Source organism: Zophobas morio, unplaced genomic scaffold, assembly GCF_036711695.1.
Source record: "Zophobas morio isolate AGI-343-1 ecotype UQ-CSIRO unplaced genomic scaffold, CSIRO_AGI_Zmor_V1 ptg000008l, whole genome shotgun sequence".
Taxonomy (NCBI): Eukaryota; Metazoa; Arthropoda; class Insecta; order Coleoptera; family Tenebrionidae; genus Zophobas; species Zophobas morio.
In genome coordinates, this window is record NW_026972113.1 from 14,921,767 (window position 1) to 14,940,315 (window position 18,549).

The 18,549-nt window shown below is 32.8% G+C and overlaps 1 protein-coding gene across 1 annotated transcript in view; it reads left to right on the plus strand.

Annotated features, from left to right (window-relative positions):
- Nucleotides 1-7,196: 7,196 nt before the first annotated feature.
- LOC135124895 (homeobox protein B-H1-like) overlaps nucleotides 7,197-18,549 on the plus strand; it is a 69,245-nt gene continuing 57,892 nt past the window's right edge. Inside the window, exon 1 of the mRNA XM_064050112.1 lies at nucleotides 7,197-7,559. Coding sequence (XP_063906182.1) covers nucleotides 7,337-7,559 — 223 coding nt within the window. The 5' untranslated portion in view covers nucleotides 7,197-7,336. The remainder of the gene's footprint in view (nucleotides 7,560-18,549) is intronic.

Here is an 18,549-nt window from a genome sequence, read left to right on the forward strand (position 1 = left end):
AAATAGAATGTTGGGAAATTTTGAAAGTATTAAAGTTTGAAAATCTGGGAGTCTGTAAATTTTGCATAATTTTTAAACTTCGGAAATACAGAAGCTCTAGAATCTGGGAATTTTGAAATATCTTCAGACCTTAGAAAACTTTGAAAATACTGATTTTGGAAACAAAGACTATAAGAATTTAACGCTAAAAACTCGGGATATTTTGTAACTTCCGCTGACCGCTGATTTAAGTGTGTCTAACTCTTTATACTCTAGATTGTCTAAAAATTCTGTAAGTTTTAGAAATTTAGAAACCCTGAAAAATCAAACAATTCTAGAATTTTTATTCCATTTCTCTGGACGTCTTACAGTTCTAGAGCCTCTTTAAACATTAGAAGCTTAAAAAAAGCTCTGGAAACGCTAGAAGAAGAAAGAATTTAGAAATCGTGAAAATTTTCTAAAGCTAAAAAAGTTTGAAAAATCTGGGAGTTAGAGAGGGCGAAAACTCTGAAATCTCTTTAAACGTTGGAACCTTTGATCCTTTAAAAATTTTGCATTTTGGTCTAGAAATACTAGAAATTGAAAACCGCGGCCATTTTGAAAACACAAACGCTGAAGACTTTAGAAACTTTAGAATTATACAACGCTACTAGAAATGCTACTGAAAAATGTGCGCAACAATAAAAATAACTCTAGAAACTCTATTTTTTCTGGGGAAACTTTTAGACTTTTACTTAAATTCTCTGGAGCGTGTGGAAATTCTAGAGACTTTTTAAATTTTCTGAAACGTTTGGAAAGTTGGAAAGGCTGACGAATTCGGAAACTTGGCAAACTTTCGAAACTTGCGAAATGTGAAAGCTTTAGAAGGTTTAGAAACTTTCATATCTTTGTAAACTTTGGAAACTTTGAAAATTGTGTACCTACTCTGGAAATTCAGAACTCTGTAAGGTGGGGAAAGAGTACAATGTTTGGAAATTTTCGAAATATTAGAGGTTGAAAACTTTGGTAACTCTAAAACAAACGCTGAAGACTAAAATGTTAATTTTGGAGTATAAAAACTTTAAAACTTTAGAAGCTCTAGAATCTCTATAAAGTCACCTCTATCAGCGTTATTCAATAACCGTAATTGTAGATTGCTTAAAATTTATCCATCATTATTGTTAGCTGTATAATTTACACACAAGAATTTAAATAGTTTCTTCTTAACGCTCGGCTTCGCCTTGCGCCGTAAACTTTACGTGCTTGTGAAACGATAGTTTTTTATTTCTACCAGCTTAGTAGCTGCTATCGAAGAATTGAGAAAAAGTGCACCTTGCACGTCTGCACTGAAGATTAAAGCGCGAGGCGCAGCCGACCATTAAACTGATCATTTTTCTAGAACTTAATTATTCAAAATCAAGCTACAACACTAACAACAGTTATCAAGTGGTTAAAATGTGAACCAAACGGTCTTGAAATCTCGACATATACCTAAACTTTCCCAGAAACATTGCATACACTATTTTTTCTACTGTCCTCAGTTTCTTGGTTCAAAACTAATAAATAATCAATTAATTACTAATAAATGAAAAGGCAAAAAACCCCAAACGACCTTGCCATTATTTTTTTTTCATTAGCATACGTTAAAGTGTTTAGTTCATCGTCACCCTCCGTAAAAGTCGTGATCCGTGAAGCAGCTCAACTCGCTTTTTTTAAAGCAAACAGCTTTCGTGCTGGGAAAGCTGCAGATAGCATCGCCAAGTCCACAACTGTCGTGTATTTTGACTCACATGGACAGTTGCTTAATTGTTTCGTGTGTTTTATAAACCGCATATTTAACTACCTTAATTGCGATTTCATCAGCTGCAATCAGATTCGGTAACGTTTTTTCAGGGACAGCCGAACACAAAGAGACAGACAGACAGACATAAATATATTGTATTGTTGATACAGAGAAAGAAGTAGAAGGAATTACAATCGCCATCAGCAAGTCGACGATCACTTTGTGTCTGTTACGTCAGTCGCATCAAGAAGTGAAAACAGTCACGTGACGCACGAATTATTTTCGCGACTCTTTTACAACCAATAAACTTCTCCATAACCCAGACAATAAAACGTCGTTTTCGATGCTCGCTCTAAGATTAAATCCGTAATGACGGTTTTACAGCACCACTAATTACACGCCGTGTTTAATTATGCCCACTTCCGTCGTTACGTAAGAAAATAAAACCCACCACACATTTCCAGATATTTTCACTTTTTATATGAGGAGGTAAAAAATAATTAAGCAAACGGGTGCACGGAACAATAAAAGCCAATTAACAAAGCAAAGCGGTCGTACGTCTGGTGAGCTTTTGAAAATTCATAAATATGCATAAGATTTGTGCTTGTAGCAAGTTTGCCGGCCTAACACTCTCATAACGGACTTTCACTCGAAAATAATAACGCAATTATAAACTGAACCGTTCACGCTCCAGACAATGCTCGACTATTACTCTTACTCTAATGCTAACAGTGCATTCGAGTTGCGTAATATTTAAATTGTTGTTCCTCGTTATTGGATTAATTGTTGCGCTATTGTGTTTAAGTCGGAGCAAATTTTGTGGAATGATGGGAGGCGGGGTTGCGTAACGTATGGGAGGTGAGAGGAAGGTGAACGTTGGGACAGAAATGAAGCTTGGAAATGTTTCAAATTTGTCAATTTTGGACAATCCAGAATGTCTATAAATTCTGGAAACGCTATGAAACTAGAAACTCAGAAAAATCTGTCAATTTTAAATACTTTGACAATTGGAGACATTTTAGAATTATGAAAATACATTAAAGAAATTTTAGAGTTATGAAAACTTTGGAAACCTCGAAAACTCTAAAAAGTCACGAAAGTCAGGAAAATCTGAAAATCCTACAAATTAAAAAACTCCACAAAACTCGAAAATGGTGCAAACTGTGAACGTTTAAACCCTAGAAAATCAAAAAATTTTAGAAAAGTCTGAAGGCTTTAATCGCAAGAAACTGTAGAAAGACTGGAATCTGGGAAAACTTAGCCTGGAAAGTTCTAAAATCTGAAGGATTTCTAAAATCTTTGTGAAAACTCTCTAGAACTAAATATTAGAAAATTAAAAATTTTGCAAAGTTTTTTAATTTTGGATTGTCTGGAAACTGATTGTCCTTCGAACTTTAAAAATTCGAGAAGGTCGGGACATTTAAAATAGTCCAAAATCCCTGGAAGTTCTGAATATTTTACTAACAATAGCAATTCTAGGAGGTTGGGAAATTCTAGAAATTTTGTAAACTGTAAAAATAAAAAATGTTAGAAATTTTCCAATAAAAAATACGTAGTAGTAGTATTTTTGATAATTCCTTGTATCTCCGAAAACTTTGAAAAATTGCGAACTCTAAAAACGTTAAAACTCTCGAAACTCTGCAAATTCTGAAAATTTTGGGAGTTTCTGAAAGTCTAGAAAGTGAAAGAATTCCGAAATCTCTGAGAAATTAAGGAACTGAGGAAGCTCTAAAATCTTAAAAAAAAATCATAATTCTAGAAACTCAAAAAACTAGAACAGTGGAAATTTTTAAGATCGTGTCAGTTCTGGAAGTTAGGAAAACTCAGTTATTAGAAACTTTATAAAGTGTGAAAACTCTAGAAGTCTTAAATTGTGGAAACTGTAGAATGTCTAATATTTTGTAAACTTTTTTCATTTCTAGAATCTCTGGAAACTGTGTATCTTCTTAGAACTTTAAAAATTCTAATTAATTTAAAAATTGAAATTTTGTAATCTCTTGAAACGAAAAACTCTAGAATCTCTCCAAAAAAAGTATCAGGTTATAGTTGCTTACGTCTAAACAAAATTCTAGATGCTCCAAAAACTCTAGCAGCTCTAGTAAATCTAGAGACACTAATATAATAAGCTTAGAGTCTATAGAAACTCTAGAAAAGGTAAAAATTCTAGATAATCTGGATTCTACAGAAATTCTAAAAGATATGAAAACACGACAAATTAAAAAACTTTGGAAACTTTGAATATACTAGAGTTTCACTACTACTTCAGAAATTTTAAACTCAGGAAACTGTAGGAATAATTATAATCTCTCTGGACCCGGGATAACGCGAGAACTTTGAAAGCTTAGCATGGAAAATCTAAAACTGAAAGAATTGTGAACTTTAGGCACTTTGGAACCCTTAGAATCTTTAAAAATTTTTAGAACTCTAGAGACTCTCAAAAAGCTGGTAAACTGTATGAACTGTAAAAATTCTAGAACTTTTAAGTTCTGGAAACTTTAGAAAATCTAAAATTTTGTAATCTTTTTAAATTATAGAATCTTTAAAAACTGCGCAGTTTGTTTGAATTTTACACATTCTCTAATGTCGGGAAAGTCTAGAAATTCTTAATCCTCTAAAATAGTCAGAAAACAATTTTGTAAACTATAAGATAAAATACTCTAGAAACGCTCTAATAAAAAATATAGGGTCTGGTTTCATATAACAAACAAATCGAGAATTCCCGAAAATTTTGAAAAATTGTTAAAACTCGCGAACTTTGGAAACTTTCAAATTCTGCAATAACAAATTCTTGAAACGTTGGCCACTATGGAAACTTTGAAAACTTTGCAGTTTTTGAAAGTCTAGAACTTGTAGAAACTTCAGAAACTTGAAATTCGATGTACCTAGATCCTTCAGCAGCTGTTGTAAATCTAGAAACACTAAAAAGTTTAGACACCATAGAAACTGTAGAGGAGGTAGAAATTCTGGATATTCTAGATTCTATAGAAATTCTGAAGGTAGACAGATTTAAAAACTTTGGAAACTTCTAAAGTTTTTGATGATCTGGAGACTCTAAAAATCACTAGTACCTAGGTACTTTGCGACTATTAAATTTTGGAAACTCTTTATACCCTGGAGAACTTTAGGAACTTTGAAAACTGTAGAACTTTAAACATATTTAGACCTCTAGAGGCTCTGAAAAAACTAGAATTTTTGTGTCAGTTTTGGAAACTCTATACCTAAACTGTGAAAACTTTATCTACAACACTTAAATTCTGGAAACTTTAGCAAATCTGATATTTTTTAAACTTTTTAAATTATAGAGTCTCTATAAACTGCACTTTCTTCGAACTTTAAAATTTCTAGAAAGTCGGAAAAGTCTAGAAACTCTTAATGCTTTAAAACAGTCCAAAAATTCTGGAAGATACACTGCGAACACTAAAAATTCTAGGAAGTTGGGAAATTTGTAAACTCTAGAAATAAAAAGGTGTGGAAACTCCCTAATCAAAATTATTCCTATAGGTTTACAGTTCCTTACAAGTTTATAGAAAAATCTAGAATTTCTGGAGATTTCAGAAAATTTGCGAAATTTAAAAATATTAATGCTTTCAAAACTCTGGAAAGTTTCAAAATTATCAAGTGAGAAGTTGTAAAAGCTTCAAAATCCTTGAAATTCAGTAGGTACACAGATAGATACCTACTCTATAAACTTTAGCGGCTTTAGAAAATCTAGAGACACCAAAAAGTTTAGAAACTCCACAGAAATTCTAAAAGCTGGAAAACTCGAGAAAAAACTTTAAAAATTCTAGGACCCGATTTATAGAACGCGAAGTTAAAGTTAATTCGCGATTAACTTTTAACTGAGGTCCGTTGCTAGGAAACGTCCATGTTTCAACCAATCACGGTCTCATATTCCACATTTTAATTCTCTGTTAAACTAATCGAGGATTAAATATTTAACTCGCTGTTCTATAAACCGGCCCTAAAAGTTTTGAAAAGTCCAAAGGCTGTAAACTCAATTTTTGAAACTTCACTCAAGAAAAATTGGAAACCAGGAGAATTCTAACAACTAAATTAACTCGAAATTGTGTAGATAAATTATGGAATGAAGCTCTGGAAACTCAATTTTGGAAAATTTTAAAACTGAAAGAATCCTTCACTCTCTAAGATCTCTAGAAAATTTGGAAATTCTGGAAATCTTGCAAAACTAGTAAACTGCATACTCATTGTCATTTTTCTCGACTTAGACACTATTTGTCCAGTTTTTTCAAAAATTTCCAGATTTTTTTCAAAACATGACTTACAACAATAATTTCGAGAATTAAAATTACCTAAGTACTTATTACCTAAAACATATTTCGTTCTTAAACTGAGTTTTAGAAATTTTACCTATAGATACTTTTTTTAGATTCTTTTTCAGTTTTACAATAGTATAATTCCACTATTAAGATATTAATAATAAAATCAAAATTAGCCAATTCAGAAAAAAATTCGTAACTTTTTCCATTGTATGTGTTCTTCAAACGTTAAGGATTCTTTTGTTTTTAGTATACTCAGAATGAAGCGTCATTTAATAGGTAACATTTTGTAAGCAGAAATGATGCTGTGTTTAGCGTCACACTGTAAGTTGTATTTCTACCTATATTAAGATTAATATAAAAATTTGATGACATTTCAGAAACCTATAGCTTAATGAATTTTGTTGTTCGAGGAATTTTGCGTGGAATAAATAAAAATAAAAAATAAATCAATTTTGAAAAAAACTTTTGGCAGTTACTTTAAGTATTGGGTGATACGTGCTTCCGAGGTTTACGATGCGTAAGCATAGCAAGTATGATATAATTAATTAAAAGTATTTATGTCATTAATTATCTTGGTTTATTTCTAATTTGTATTAAATGTATTCTATGTTTTTAAGATTATCGTGACCGTAATGTTAATTGTTTGAAATAAATTCTCCCGTCACGCCAAAATCTGCACCGGTCTCCTCGAACTAACCCAGCAAAAGTCGCTTTATAAAAACTTTAGAGTCCATTCGCTTAAGTTTATTGACCAATCCATAAAGCAAGTCGAAAGCACTTCATTCCCCGGTCAATAAAACCCCCAACAATAGCAAAACAACGCCGTCATAATACCTGCAAAACTAATAGAACAGAACCGCACAATAAACACCGTCTATTTCATCCTATCCCATTATATAACCAATGAAAAGAGCTTAAAGCATAAAAGCATAAAACTGTTTTCCTAAATAGTCAATCTAATAAAATCTGTACCAAAGACCTGCCCATAAAATAAACACAAGACGACAACTCGCGCCCGCCTCGCGCTCCCCATTGGCCCGCCAATTATCGCCGCTCGCCCGCCATTGGTCCGCCCGACCTGGAGGGGATTCCTCCCGCGGTGGGGGGCGCAACATGGCTGATTTACTGCCGGCTGAGGCAGGATGTGCTTTGAGGTTAGTTTAGCAGCAAACGTCTTCGTGGAGGGTTAGCCCGAGTGCAGCGATTTTTCCGCGCCATCGACACAAAGGTGCAAAGTGGTTTGTGGCGAGTTCTCGGTGTTGGCCGGCTCAAGGTGTTGGGTGTAGGGGAAACAGTGTCGAGTACGGTGGCTGGCATGACCGTGCAAGACGAGGTTAGGACAATGCCTCAGACCGCAGCCACGCGATCGCGTTTTATGATCACGGACATACTGAGTGGGCCCGCCGACGGGGCGGCGATCATCAGGGGCCGCTCGCCCAGCCCGGGACCGAGGGACCTCTCACTACACTCCAACCCCATCCACGACAGTGATACGGACAGTTCGGGACACCCGGATAACTCCAGCGTATGCTCGAACGGTAAGTGGGGCAAGGGCGTGCTTACGGGAGGAGATAGCGATGGAGCACGTGACAACTTAAGCGACACAGTTTGAGCGGTATACAGGGTGTGCCAAAGGTCGTCCCGTGGAAACTACTAAATTACACACTTAATGGTTTCAAGGTGAACAATTCAAAAAGATATTTTCTGCAAGTACAACTGTAAAAAGTACCGGCGAAAATCCTGCTCGGGTTTTTGTAGCCGAGAATCTAAAAGCGGTTATTTGAAAAGTGAATGTTAATTTTCAAAAGAAACACCCTGTATAATGTAAAAAATTATATAAATTACACCCTGTATAGAGAGAAATAGCATTATATTAACTAAACTCATGGTAAAAGTAATTTTATTATTATTATTGTTATTATCAATTTAAATTAATTAAGCAATAAACTTTATGCGTCTCATAATTCTTAAAATGAATAAGATCTTAATCATCGATGCATAATAATACTGACAATGAAACTTTTTAATGTTAAATCCATGTTTTTGTTAGCATTTACACAATGACCAGAGACAAATAATGGTAATTAGAAGTTTTATGTTCTTTTATTTAAGACACTATGGATAATTAAATAATAAGTATTTTTTGACAAAAAAAAAAAATCAAGTGACGTTGTAATAGCCGACGCTGGTGCTGTTTTTGTTAATAAGAGCACGTGACTTGCAAAGCGACACACTTTATTGGTTATTCAAAGCTTTATTAGTTATATAGTGTGTCCCAAAAGTTGTTTCATGTATTACTAAAAAAATGTCGGACTTGATAGTTTTTCAAGGCGATCGTGTTTTTTTTAAATGTATCAAATTTTCAAAGGCTTGTCGCTTACATATTTTTTTCCTTTTTATTACAAAAATCTCAGTGTAAACAAATATTGGGTATTAATTCAAAAAACACCCTCTATAGTTTAAAATGTTTAAGAGTTGATATAAAGCAATGTATAATTTTATAGTGAAACTGTCATACCGCTTACATTCATACAGGGTATATAGGAAGTTACGATAGCTTATAAATGGATATTTAGTTTACAACAAATGGCCCATCCTTTATAGTAAATTTTTTGCTGGTGTTTATCCAATTTAGCTATAAGCAAATGCTTGAAAAATTTTAATTAATATAACTAATAATATTTAAGTAACAGATTTTATGCGTCTCATAATTTTGCAAATGATTAAAAACTTAATTATTGGTGGATAATAATAGTAATTAGAAGATTTAATTTCTCTTATTTATATTGTGACTAATTTAACCATTCTTTTTTTTTATATAAAATAAATTATGAAGCTGTGATTTAAATTTCTGTTTTCGTTTTATAAAGTGTGCCCTAAAATAACAGACAAATTCCGAGAACAAGATTTCTGTTGTAATAACTTATGTAATTACAAATTATAAAGCTTTATACAAATGAAGGTTATTAATTCAATGGAACAAAATAACAAATTAAATATACAGGATGATTAAAAAATTGCGCACTACTTCGATAACACGTTGTTAAGGACCGACTCTTTATTGAACAAAGAAAAAAATAATTATAAAAATCCTTGAATTGATGCGCCATTTTAGAATCACTCTGTATTTTGAAAACAGTTTGTATGGTGCTTTTCTCATTCTGTTTTTATTTTCATGGAAATCTTTTACCCAGAACTGTACTAAATATTCAATTTAATTAACTGATTATTTAGTAGTTTCAGATTATAAAAAGCAGATGTTTTATATAAATCATGTAAAACAAGTGTTTTAAAATTTTATAAAATTTCGTAAATTATTTTTCATCGAAACTACGATAATTGTATTTCTGCGGTTAAAACAATGAAGTTATATATATAATTTTGAGAGAATATACTTATAAAATAAAATTGAAAAATACTAAGTAAATTTAAACTCAGACAAAAACATAAAAAAGACTAAGTATAATACTTTTTTTTCTGAAATGATTTAACACAGATTGTTCGTTATCTATACTTAGGTTTTAACATCATTTGCATCATTAGGTACTTTTTTTGAGTTCTTTTGTTGTTAAGAGATTTTTACATTTTTGTTGTACTTTCATAGTTCTTTTTTTATTATTAGAACAAATTTAAAACATGAAAAGTTACAGAAAATTTTTAGTCATGTCGGTATTATGATTAAAGGTTTTTTTCAAAATATTAGAAGTAAACAAAGAAACTGAGTTCACTACGTTTCCGATTCTCTGAGCTCCGGAATGTTTCTCGTAATTTAAAAAATTTCAGATATACAGGGTGATTAAAGAATATTCACCCTATATATAATTTATTTAAAAAAATAGTTAAAAGAATTCCTGCACCAAACGTCATTTTTTACTGTCGACAGACGTAATTTTTCACAATTTTTGTGGAAATTTTAGACTGTTCATTAAATCTATATTGGAACATATCAAAAGTACGAAGCTAATTCTTCAACTTTTCATACAGTTTCAAACATTTTGTTCAGGGATTTTTCAAAATTTTTTTCTCGTTCTTCAGATCCTTCTTAACAACGTATCATCGAGCGTATCCGTCATTTTTTGATCACCCTGTATAGTGGTAACTAAGCAGGTGTTCATATTTCATTAATACGTACTTACTATTAGAGATGAAAAAAGTTTGAGAATAAATTTGTGCGGTATTCTTTGAACAAGACGATACTCACAAAGATGTTTTTAATGTCATGTAAAGAAATATGTATTTTCCATTTAAGCCCCGCCTCCTTGGGTTTACAGCGAATAAAAAAAAAATCCTCACAATTGAGACAGGGCGGGTGGGCGGGCTTACATTTTTCCTTTTTGTTTCAATATGTGTAGACTTCTTTTCATAACATGAAACTTAAAACATGTTTAAAATGGAAAATTTGTGTAAGGATATATCGATTTGGCAATTAGGCTCCGCCCCATAATTGCAAATCCATCATATTTCCTTGCAAAAATTTACCATTTTAACCATGTTCTAAGTTTCTTGTGGTGAAAAGATGGCTATGTATATTAAGAAAAAAAAGCAAAATATAAGCCGCGCGGAGCTTAATTGTAAAATATTTATTTTTCTACTTCCACACTTTTCGACAATCGTGTGTATTTTATCTTCTATCAAAGCTTATTTTATTCCATTGAATTAATAAACCTTGTTCTCGGAATTTGTTTGTTATTTTAGGACACACTTTATAAAAAGGAAACAGAAATCTAAATCACAGTCTCATAATTTATTTTTATATCAACATTATTTTCCACTATAGAGTGTTTTTTTAATAGAATATCCTGTATATTTTTACATATTATTATTAGTCTCCGTCTAGGCTTTATAATTATAGTCCATTTTCAAAATTCCGTTGCGACGTTGCCGCGTTATTCCAGTCACTACTCTGAGTGATTTTTCAATTGAACACCCGTTATATCAACTTTAAATACAGAGAAAAGACTTAACAAAAAAGAAAAAGAACAAAAGCACCAAGTGAGATGCAGCATTTAATAAAATACAGGTGTTCTATGTGACAAAAATAAAATATGGGTAACTGAAAATTGTTATAGGTACATAATTAATTTTTTAAAAACACTACGCAACCTTAACCTTACGCAATTTTTGTGAACCCTTTGTAATAGTAGAAAATAATTTCAGTAAATGGTCTCCAAATTACAATATTACTTTAATCTTACACTTTTTTCTGTCTACATCCTATATATATTCAGTTAGTTCCATATCTTTTAGCGACTATGTACCTATACCTACAGGATGGCAGAAGTGCGACATTTTTTTTTGGTATATAAAAAATGTGAAAAATGCTAAATTTAAGCTGCTTAAAAAATTATCTGGATTCTAGATTCGTAGAAATTTTCTCGTAAAAATAAAAAAAAATCAATTATTTTTTTTTTAATTATTTAACACAAATGGTTCACTACACAAAATTAACTTTTTTACTCATGAATAGAAAGTCGTCCAGTTCGCATCGATTGGCGTGTGAAAAGGAGCATTATATGGCACTAGTGTGAAAAGTAAAAAATACAAATGTACACAAAATTCTTACGATAGCATTCGTCCCTCAGTTAGAATAATTCTAAAACTCGAGAAAAAAACTTAGGCAATTTATATAAATTCATCTAGATATTATGGTTTAAACTTGAGATCTGACATTTATGTTTCTAAAAATATGTATATGTATTTTATTATTTAATTTTATTTAAAGAGTAGTTTGTTAATTGTTCCTAATGTGTTTGAATTTTTCAAACACGTTAATCAAGCAAGAATGTTGTAAGATAATATCATTAACATAATTTTAATTAATACATTGAATTAATTGCTACTGTGTTATTTAATTTAATTTCTTAATCTTATTGTAGTTTCTGTTGTGAATTTAACTCTCGTATTTTAAAAACATTTTATTATAAAAAATATTCGTCCTCGGGAAATTATTTCCATCTGTCTTTCATTTGTCTTGATTCCGTGTTACTGTGTTCTTGGTTTCTCTTAAAAATTTCCCAACACCAATCTCTACACACCTTTATTTATACTACAACCATTACCTCACTTTCGTCATTCAAAATCATCTAGTTTAATTCATTTTTAATTAACTCACTCAACGATGTTGAAACAGTAGATAGCCACTAACAATATCGAAAACTGAATCCATTATAATTATCCAGGAAACAAATCCATTACCACGTTACCTTGCAGCATTCCTGCCACCCAAAACCCACTTTTCCAAAATTCCTAGCCTCATCCTAAACCGGATACGCCTTACGTAAACCTCCACTTTACATATCTTAAAGATGTCACTCATGTCGCGTTTTTAATGTATCCGATAAGCAACACTTCTCTCGTGTTAACACGCCGTTATTACCAACTAAAGAAAATTTAAATTTGTTTCTTACACTCTTTTAATTAATAATCAATTTGTGTCGAAGGTCGCCTGTTCGAAAACCCATCAATGTCACATCTACACCGTTAAAAAAACTAATAACGTATGATTTTTCCACCCGACCGAAGTAATGACAGCAATCGTAGTAATAGTAAGTTCCATTCAAAGCTTTCCATTGATACGAAAACCCCATTCATGCCCACCGTGGTTTTGAAAAACGCAGCTTTCCCGCCGGTTAATTCGAATTAATCGGAATTAGTCGAACGAGACGGTTTTTGTGGAAATCGCATTCGTTTTCATAAATAAACGATTTCTGCTCGAAAATGTAATAAATAAAAGCGGCTTCCTACGTTTACGTAATCGTTACGTGTTTACGTGTGCGAGCGCACAATGCACAGGAAGTCGGAATCATGCGAGTTTCTGAATGTAATACAATCGGTGCAATTATTTTTTTATGGTGTTTGTGCGGGGGGGGAGATTAGGCAGATTGGGGTCTGGGGTATTGTTTGAGATAAGTGCCATGGGTTTACAGTTAGTTTACACAATTTTGTTGAACGTTTCGCAGCTTGTAGTACACAAAAATGTAGATTTCTGGCGAATAGTTGTAACACCCTGTAAAATCAGCTGCGCCTTAAGTAACATTTAATCTAAAACAACTTTCTTCTATTTAGCATTGTCTCGCCCATTCCCTGTCATCTGAAATCGTTCCTCCGCAATAAATTCCGCTTTTTACACCGTTGCTAGTTCAACCTTTTCATTGACGTTGTCTTCGCAACGCTCACACAAAAAGTATAGCCAGAGGCGTCCGGCCCGCACACGTACTAAATTAAAATTCGTTTTATTCAAATACGCGCAAAAATGAGTACTTGGAAATAATGGTTCCACATCATCTGGCACTTGCGGTAAAAAGCTGCTCGACTCAACCCCCTGTATATTCCTATTCATTGTTTTCTACGGGTCGGGTTGAAGATAAATCATTTTCTGCTTTATGAATCCTGCTGAATAATTTATAAATTGTATTCTGTTCCCGTTCATTATCTTCTTTATTGGTTGACATTTCGTTAGATGATTGTGTTAAATCTCTTTATAAGTCGCTTTGTACAAATATTGGTCATGCGAGTGGCGGCGACGGGAATAGGAAAACAACCACAAATCAAACGTTCATCACTTATTCAGGTTTCGATTAAGGCTGTTCACGATGATTTAGATCAACACGAGCAAAAGACTACTATTAGAAGGATAAATATTTGATTTGGTTATAATGGGATGTCATATCACGCGAAACTGACCTTAAACGCAACCCCACAATAAAGTTTTCATTTGTGATACTCGGAAATTATTGGAAATGTTTACGCAATCGACGATATTTCATTCACTCGACGATATATTGAAAATTAATCGGGGAAAGTGTGCACGCTTTATTTATTATTAGAGAGGGCTGGATTTTATGATTTATCGTAATAGGCATCGACGAAAACCAAAAATGGCATTTTTGCAACTTTTTTTTAAATTCGATTCATATTATTTTTTATTCCTATGTGGAACGGTTTTTTCAATTGGAACACTCTGTGTATTTTTTCATAAAATTAAACACTGTCCTGCAACATAAGTTATTTTAAGCGAGTGAAGTGAGTTCTGTGATTCTATTTCTAAATCTAAAACAGTAGTATGTTTTCGAAATTCCCTTATTTAATTGCTACTTCTAAAAACGACAGATATTTTGATACTAAATGATTTTTGAGTAAGCGAAATTAGCTGCTTTATATTGCTACTTCTAAAAACGAAATACATTTTGGTTTTCCACAGTTTTTCATTAAATTCAATCGAGAAATACGAGTTCCTAAGGTTCATACGTAGAGTAAATAGAGATCATCTTACTTCTAAAAATGAAACACTATTCGTCTCCAGAAAGAATTTATTATATTTCTGCTAAAACTAAACACTGTTGCCCCATATAAGGATCTTTAAGCGAGTGAAGCGAGTTCTGTGATTCTATTTCTAACTGTAAAACACTAGAATGTTTTCAAAATACCTTCATTATACATCTACTTCTAAAAACGAATTACAGTTTGATCCTAATTGATCATTGAGTAGCGAAATTATATTGTTACTTCTAAAAACGAAATACATTTTGATCTTTCTGTTCCAAATTCTTCCAGTTTTTTTTAGATGCTTCTAAATTTTCACAAGTTTCCTCAGATTCCTTCCAATTCTTTCCGGATCTCCCAATTTCTCTCGGATTCTCTCAAATTCCTCGAGATTCTTTCGTTTTCTTTCTGATTCTCTCTTTCAGATTCTTTTTATTTATTTTTTTTCTTTCGTATTATTCCGGGTGCTTTTCGATGCCTCCGCATTGTTTTAGATTTTTTCGAATTTTTGCAGATGCTTTCAAAGACAACCTCATAAATCGTCAAGATTTTTTTCAAATTTTTCAGTTCTATTCAGATCATTTCAGATCCTTAGGTACAGATCCTTTCAGATCCCTGCAAAGTCTTTAAAATCCTTCCAATTTTTTTAGATTTTCTTAGATTTCTCGAAATTCTTCGAAATTCCTTAAAATTCGCTCAGATTCTCACAAGTTCCCTCAGATGCTTTCAGATTCCTTCAGATTCATTTCGAATCTTCCAATTTCTCTCAGATTCTCCCAGATTCTCTCAGGCTTCCTCAAAATTTTTCAGATCCTATCAAATTTTTCCATTTACATCCTTTCAGATCCATGCAGACTGTTCCAGATTCTTCCATTTTTTTTTAGATTCTTCTAGTTTATCAAAAGTTTATCAGATTCCTTCCAATTATTTCCAGATCTCCCAATTTCTCTCAGATTCCCTCAGATTCTCTCAAATTCCTTTATATTCTTTCCGAATCTTCCAATTTTTCTCAAATTTTCTCAGATTCCCTCGAATTCCTCCAGATTCTTTCTATTTTTTTTTATTCTTTCGGATTATTCCGGGTGCTTTTCGATGTCTCCGGCTTGTTCCAGATTTTTTCGAATTTTTTCAGATGGTTTCAAAGACACCGTCAGGAATCCTCAAGATTTTTTCAAATTTTACAGTCCTATTCAGATCATTTCAGATCCTTTCAGATTCCTGCAAATTCTTCAAAATTCTTCCAAATTCTTCCAGTTTTTTTAGATTTTCTTAGATTTATCTAAATTCTTCGAAATTCCTTAAAAGTCGCTCAGATTGTCACAAGTTCCCTCAGATGCTTTCAGATTCCTTTAGATTCTTTTCGAATCTTCCAATTTCTCTCAGATTCTCCCAGATTCTCTCAGGCTTCCTCAAAATTTGTCAGATCCTATCAAATTTTTCCATTTACATCCTCTCAGATTCATGTAGACTGTTCCAGATTCTTCCAATTTTTTTTAGATTTTTCTAGTTTTTCACAAGTTCCTCAGATTCCTTCCAATTATTTCCGGATCTCCCAATTTCTCTCAGATTCCCTCAGATTCTCCCAGATTCTCTCAAATTCCTTCATATTCTTTCCGAATCTACCAATTTTTCTCAAATTTTCTCAGATTCCCTCAAATTCCTCCAGATTCTTTTTATTTTTTTTATTCTTTCGGATTATTCCGGGTGCTTTTCGATGTCTCCGGATTGTTCCAGACTGTTTCGAATTTTTTCAAATTTTACAGTTCTATTCAGATCATTTCAGATCCTTTCAGATTCCTGCAAATTCTTTCAGTTTTTTTAGATTCTCTTAGATTTATCTAAATTCTTCGAAATTCGTTAAAATTCGCTCAGATTCTCACAAATTCCCTCAGATGCTTCCAGATTCCTTCAGATTCTTTTCGAATCTTCCAATTTCTCTCAGATTCTCCCAGATTTCGTCAGACTTCTTCAAAATTTTTCAGATCCAATAAAATTTTTCAATTTACATTCTCTCAAATTCCTACAGACTGTTCCGGATTCTTCCAGTTTTTTTTAGATTCTTCTAGATTTTCATAAGTTCCTTCAGATTACTTCCAATTCTTTCTAGATCTCCCAATTTCTATCAGATTCACTCAAATTCCTTTATATTCTTTCCGATTCTCCCAATTTTCCTCAAATTCTCTCAGATTCCCTGAAATTCCTCCAGATTCTTTCATTTTTTTCTGATTCCCTCTTTCAGACTCTTTCTATTTTTTTATTCTTTCGGATTATTCCGGATGCTTTCGATACCTCTGGATTGTTCCAGATTTTTTCAGATGCTTTCAAGACACCGTCAGGAATCCTCAATATTTTTTCAAACTTTTTAGTTCTATTCAGATCAATTCAGATCCTTACAGATAGATCCTTTCAGATCCCTGCAGATTCTTCAAAGTTCTTCCAGCTTTTTTTTATTCTCTTAGATTTTTCTAAATTCTTCTAAATCCCTCAAAATTCGCTCAGATTGTCACAAGTTCTCTCAGATTCTCCCAGATTCCCTCAAATTTCTTTAGATTTTCTTAGATTCCCTCACATTCTCTCGATTTTCTCACATTCTCTCAGATTCTCAAGAATGTTTCACCTTTCAAATCGTTTCAGATGCTTCGAGATCCTTTCAAATTTTTCCACATCGCGTCAGATTCTTCCAAACTGGTTCAGATTCTTCCAGATTCCCTCGAATTCTTCCAGATACTTTCAAATTCTTTCATTTTCTCTAAGACACTTTAAAAATTTTTCAGTTCTGTTCAGATTGTTTGAGATCCTTACAAATCCTTTCAGATCCCTGCAGACTCTTCCAAATTCTTCCAAATTTTTCTAGATTCTTTTAGATTCTGCTAGATTCTTCGAGATTCTCTCAGATTCATTCAAATTTTTCCAGATCATTTCAGACCCCTGCAGACTCTTTCAGTTGCCGTCCCTGCCCAAGATTCTTTTCAAGTAGGTACTTTAAAAAATGATAGATCATGAGTCCTCAAGATTCTTTCAAATTCTTTAAAAAAACAGACACCAGGTGGCCCCGAGATTCTTTAAGATACTTTCAACGAAAAGACCACGAGAACTCCCGGAGATTCTTTCAAACTCTTTTAAAAAACAAGACACCAGTGGCTTTCGAAATTCTTTTAAATTCTTTCAAAATTAAGACACTAGAGGTCCCCCGAGATTCTTTCACATTTTTAACATTAAGGATTCCCGAGATTCTTCTAAATAATTTTACTAACAAAAAACAAGAATCTCCAAGGAAGGATTCCGAGATTCTTTCATATCGTTTCAAAATATGACATTGGGGATCCCCGAGATTCTTTCACACAATTTCACAAACAAAACATAAGTATGAACTAATGTAACTAAAATAAATATACTTCTTTATTAAGTATTTCAAACTTAATTTCCTCGAAATTCGTATTTAGAGGTAGTGTTATTATCAGCAAACAAAAAATATTATTTAGACACACTCTTTTTCAGAATTAACTGTTAAATTACTGGATGTGCCGCACACCTGCCACACGCTCTTGCTACGAAAGCAATAATTTTGCCTCTTCGTCGCAACAGTGTTCTTAACTGCTCGTGCAGTTTTGGCAACATTTAAATTTTGAACCACTTTGTGAATAAATTTGCAACAAAACCCTCCTGTATAAGCAGTTAAAGTCTCCAGTTAACGACGCGAAAAACCGTATTACGCTAATAACAAGATTTTTCGAGAAAATTGCGCTGAAAATTATAGGATGGGCGATTGTTCGTCAAGATAAACACGACAAAATTCCTACTTCTTCGAAATAAAATGGCAATTTAAATGTCATTAATGGGATAATATTCCGTGGAGGTTGTCTCCGGTAATATATTTTTAATTAAAGAGTAGCCATCGTTCGAAAAGAGAATTTCACCTTCGCGATGGCAAAAAATCCACTCGTCTAATCCATAAATTCATCGCGTTTAATCAGGGCCGTAAACGTCTTTTTGTCTCCGCTTAACAGTGTGGTAATTGGTAAACACTTAACCGTATAAATTTCTTGAGGTGAGCTAACGGCAACTCCGAACATGTCCGGCAACTTTTTAATAGGCAATTATCGATAAAGTATCTAAAATAAGTCATAATACATTAATAACTTTAAACATTATTAAAGCTAAACTGACAGGCACTTAAAGCTAATATTTATTCAGGATTCGATAAATTTGCATTAAGGCTCGGCGCGCTGAAAAACTCGACCGTAAGGATGCAATTAGCGATTTGCT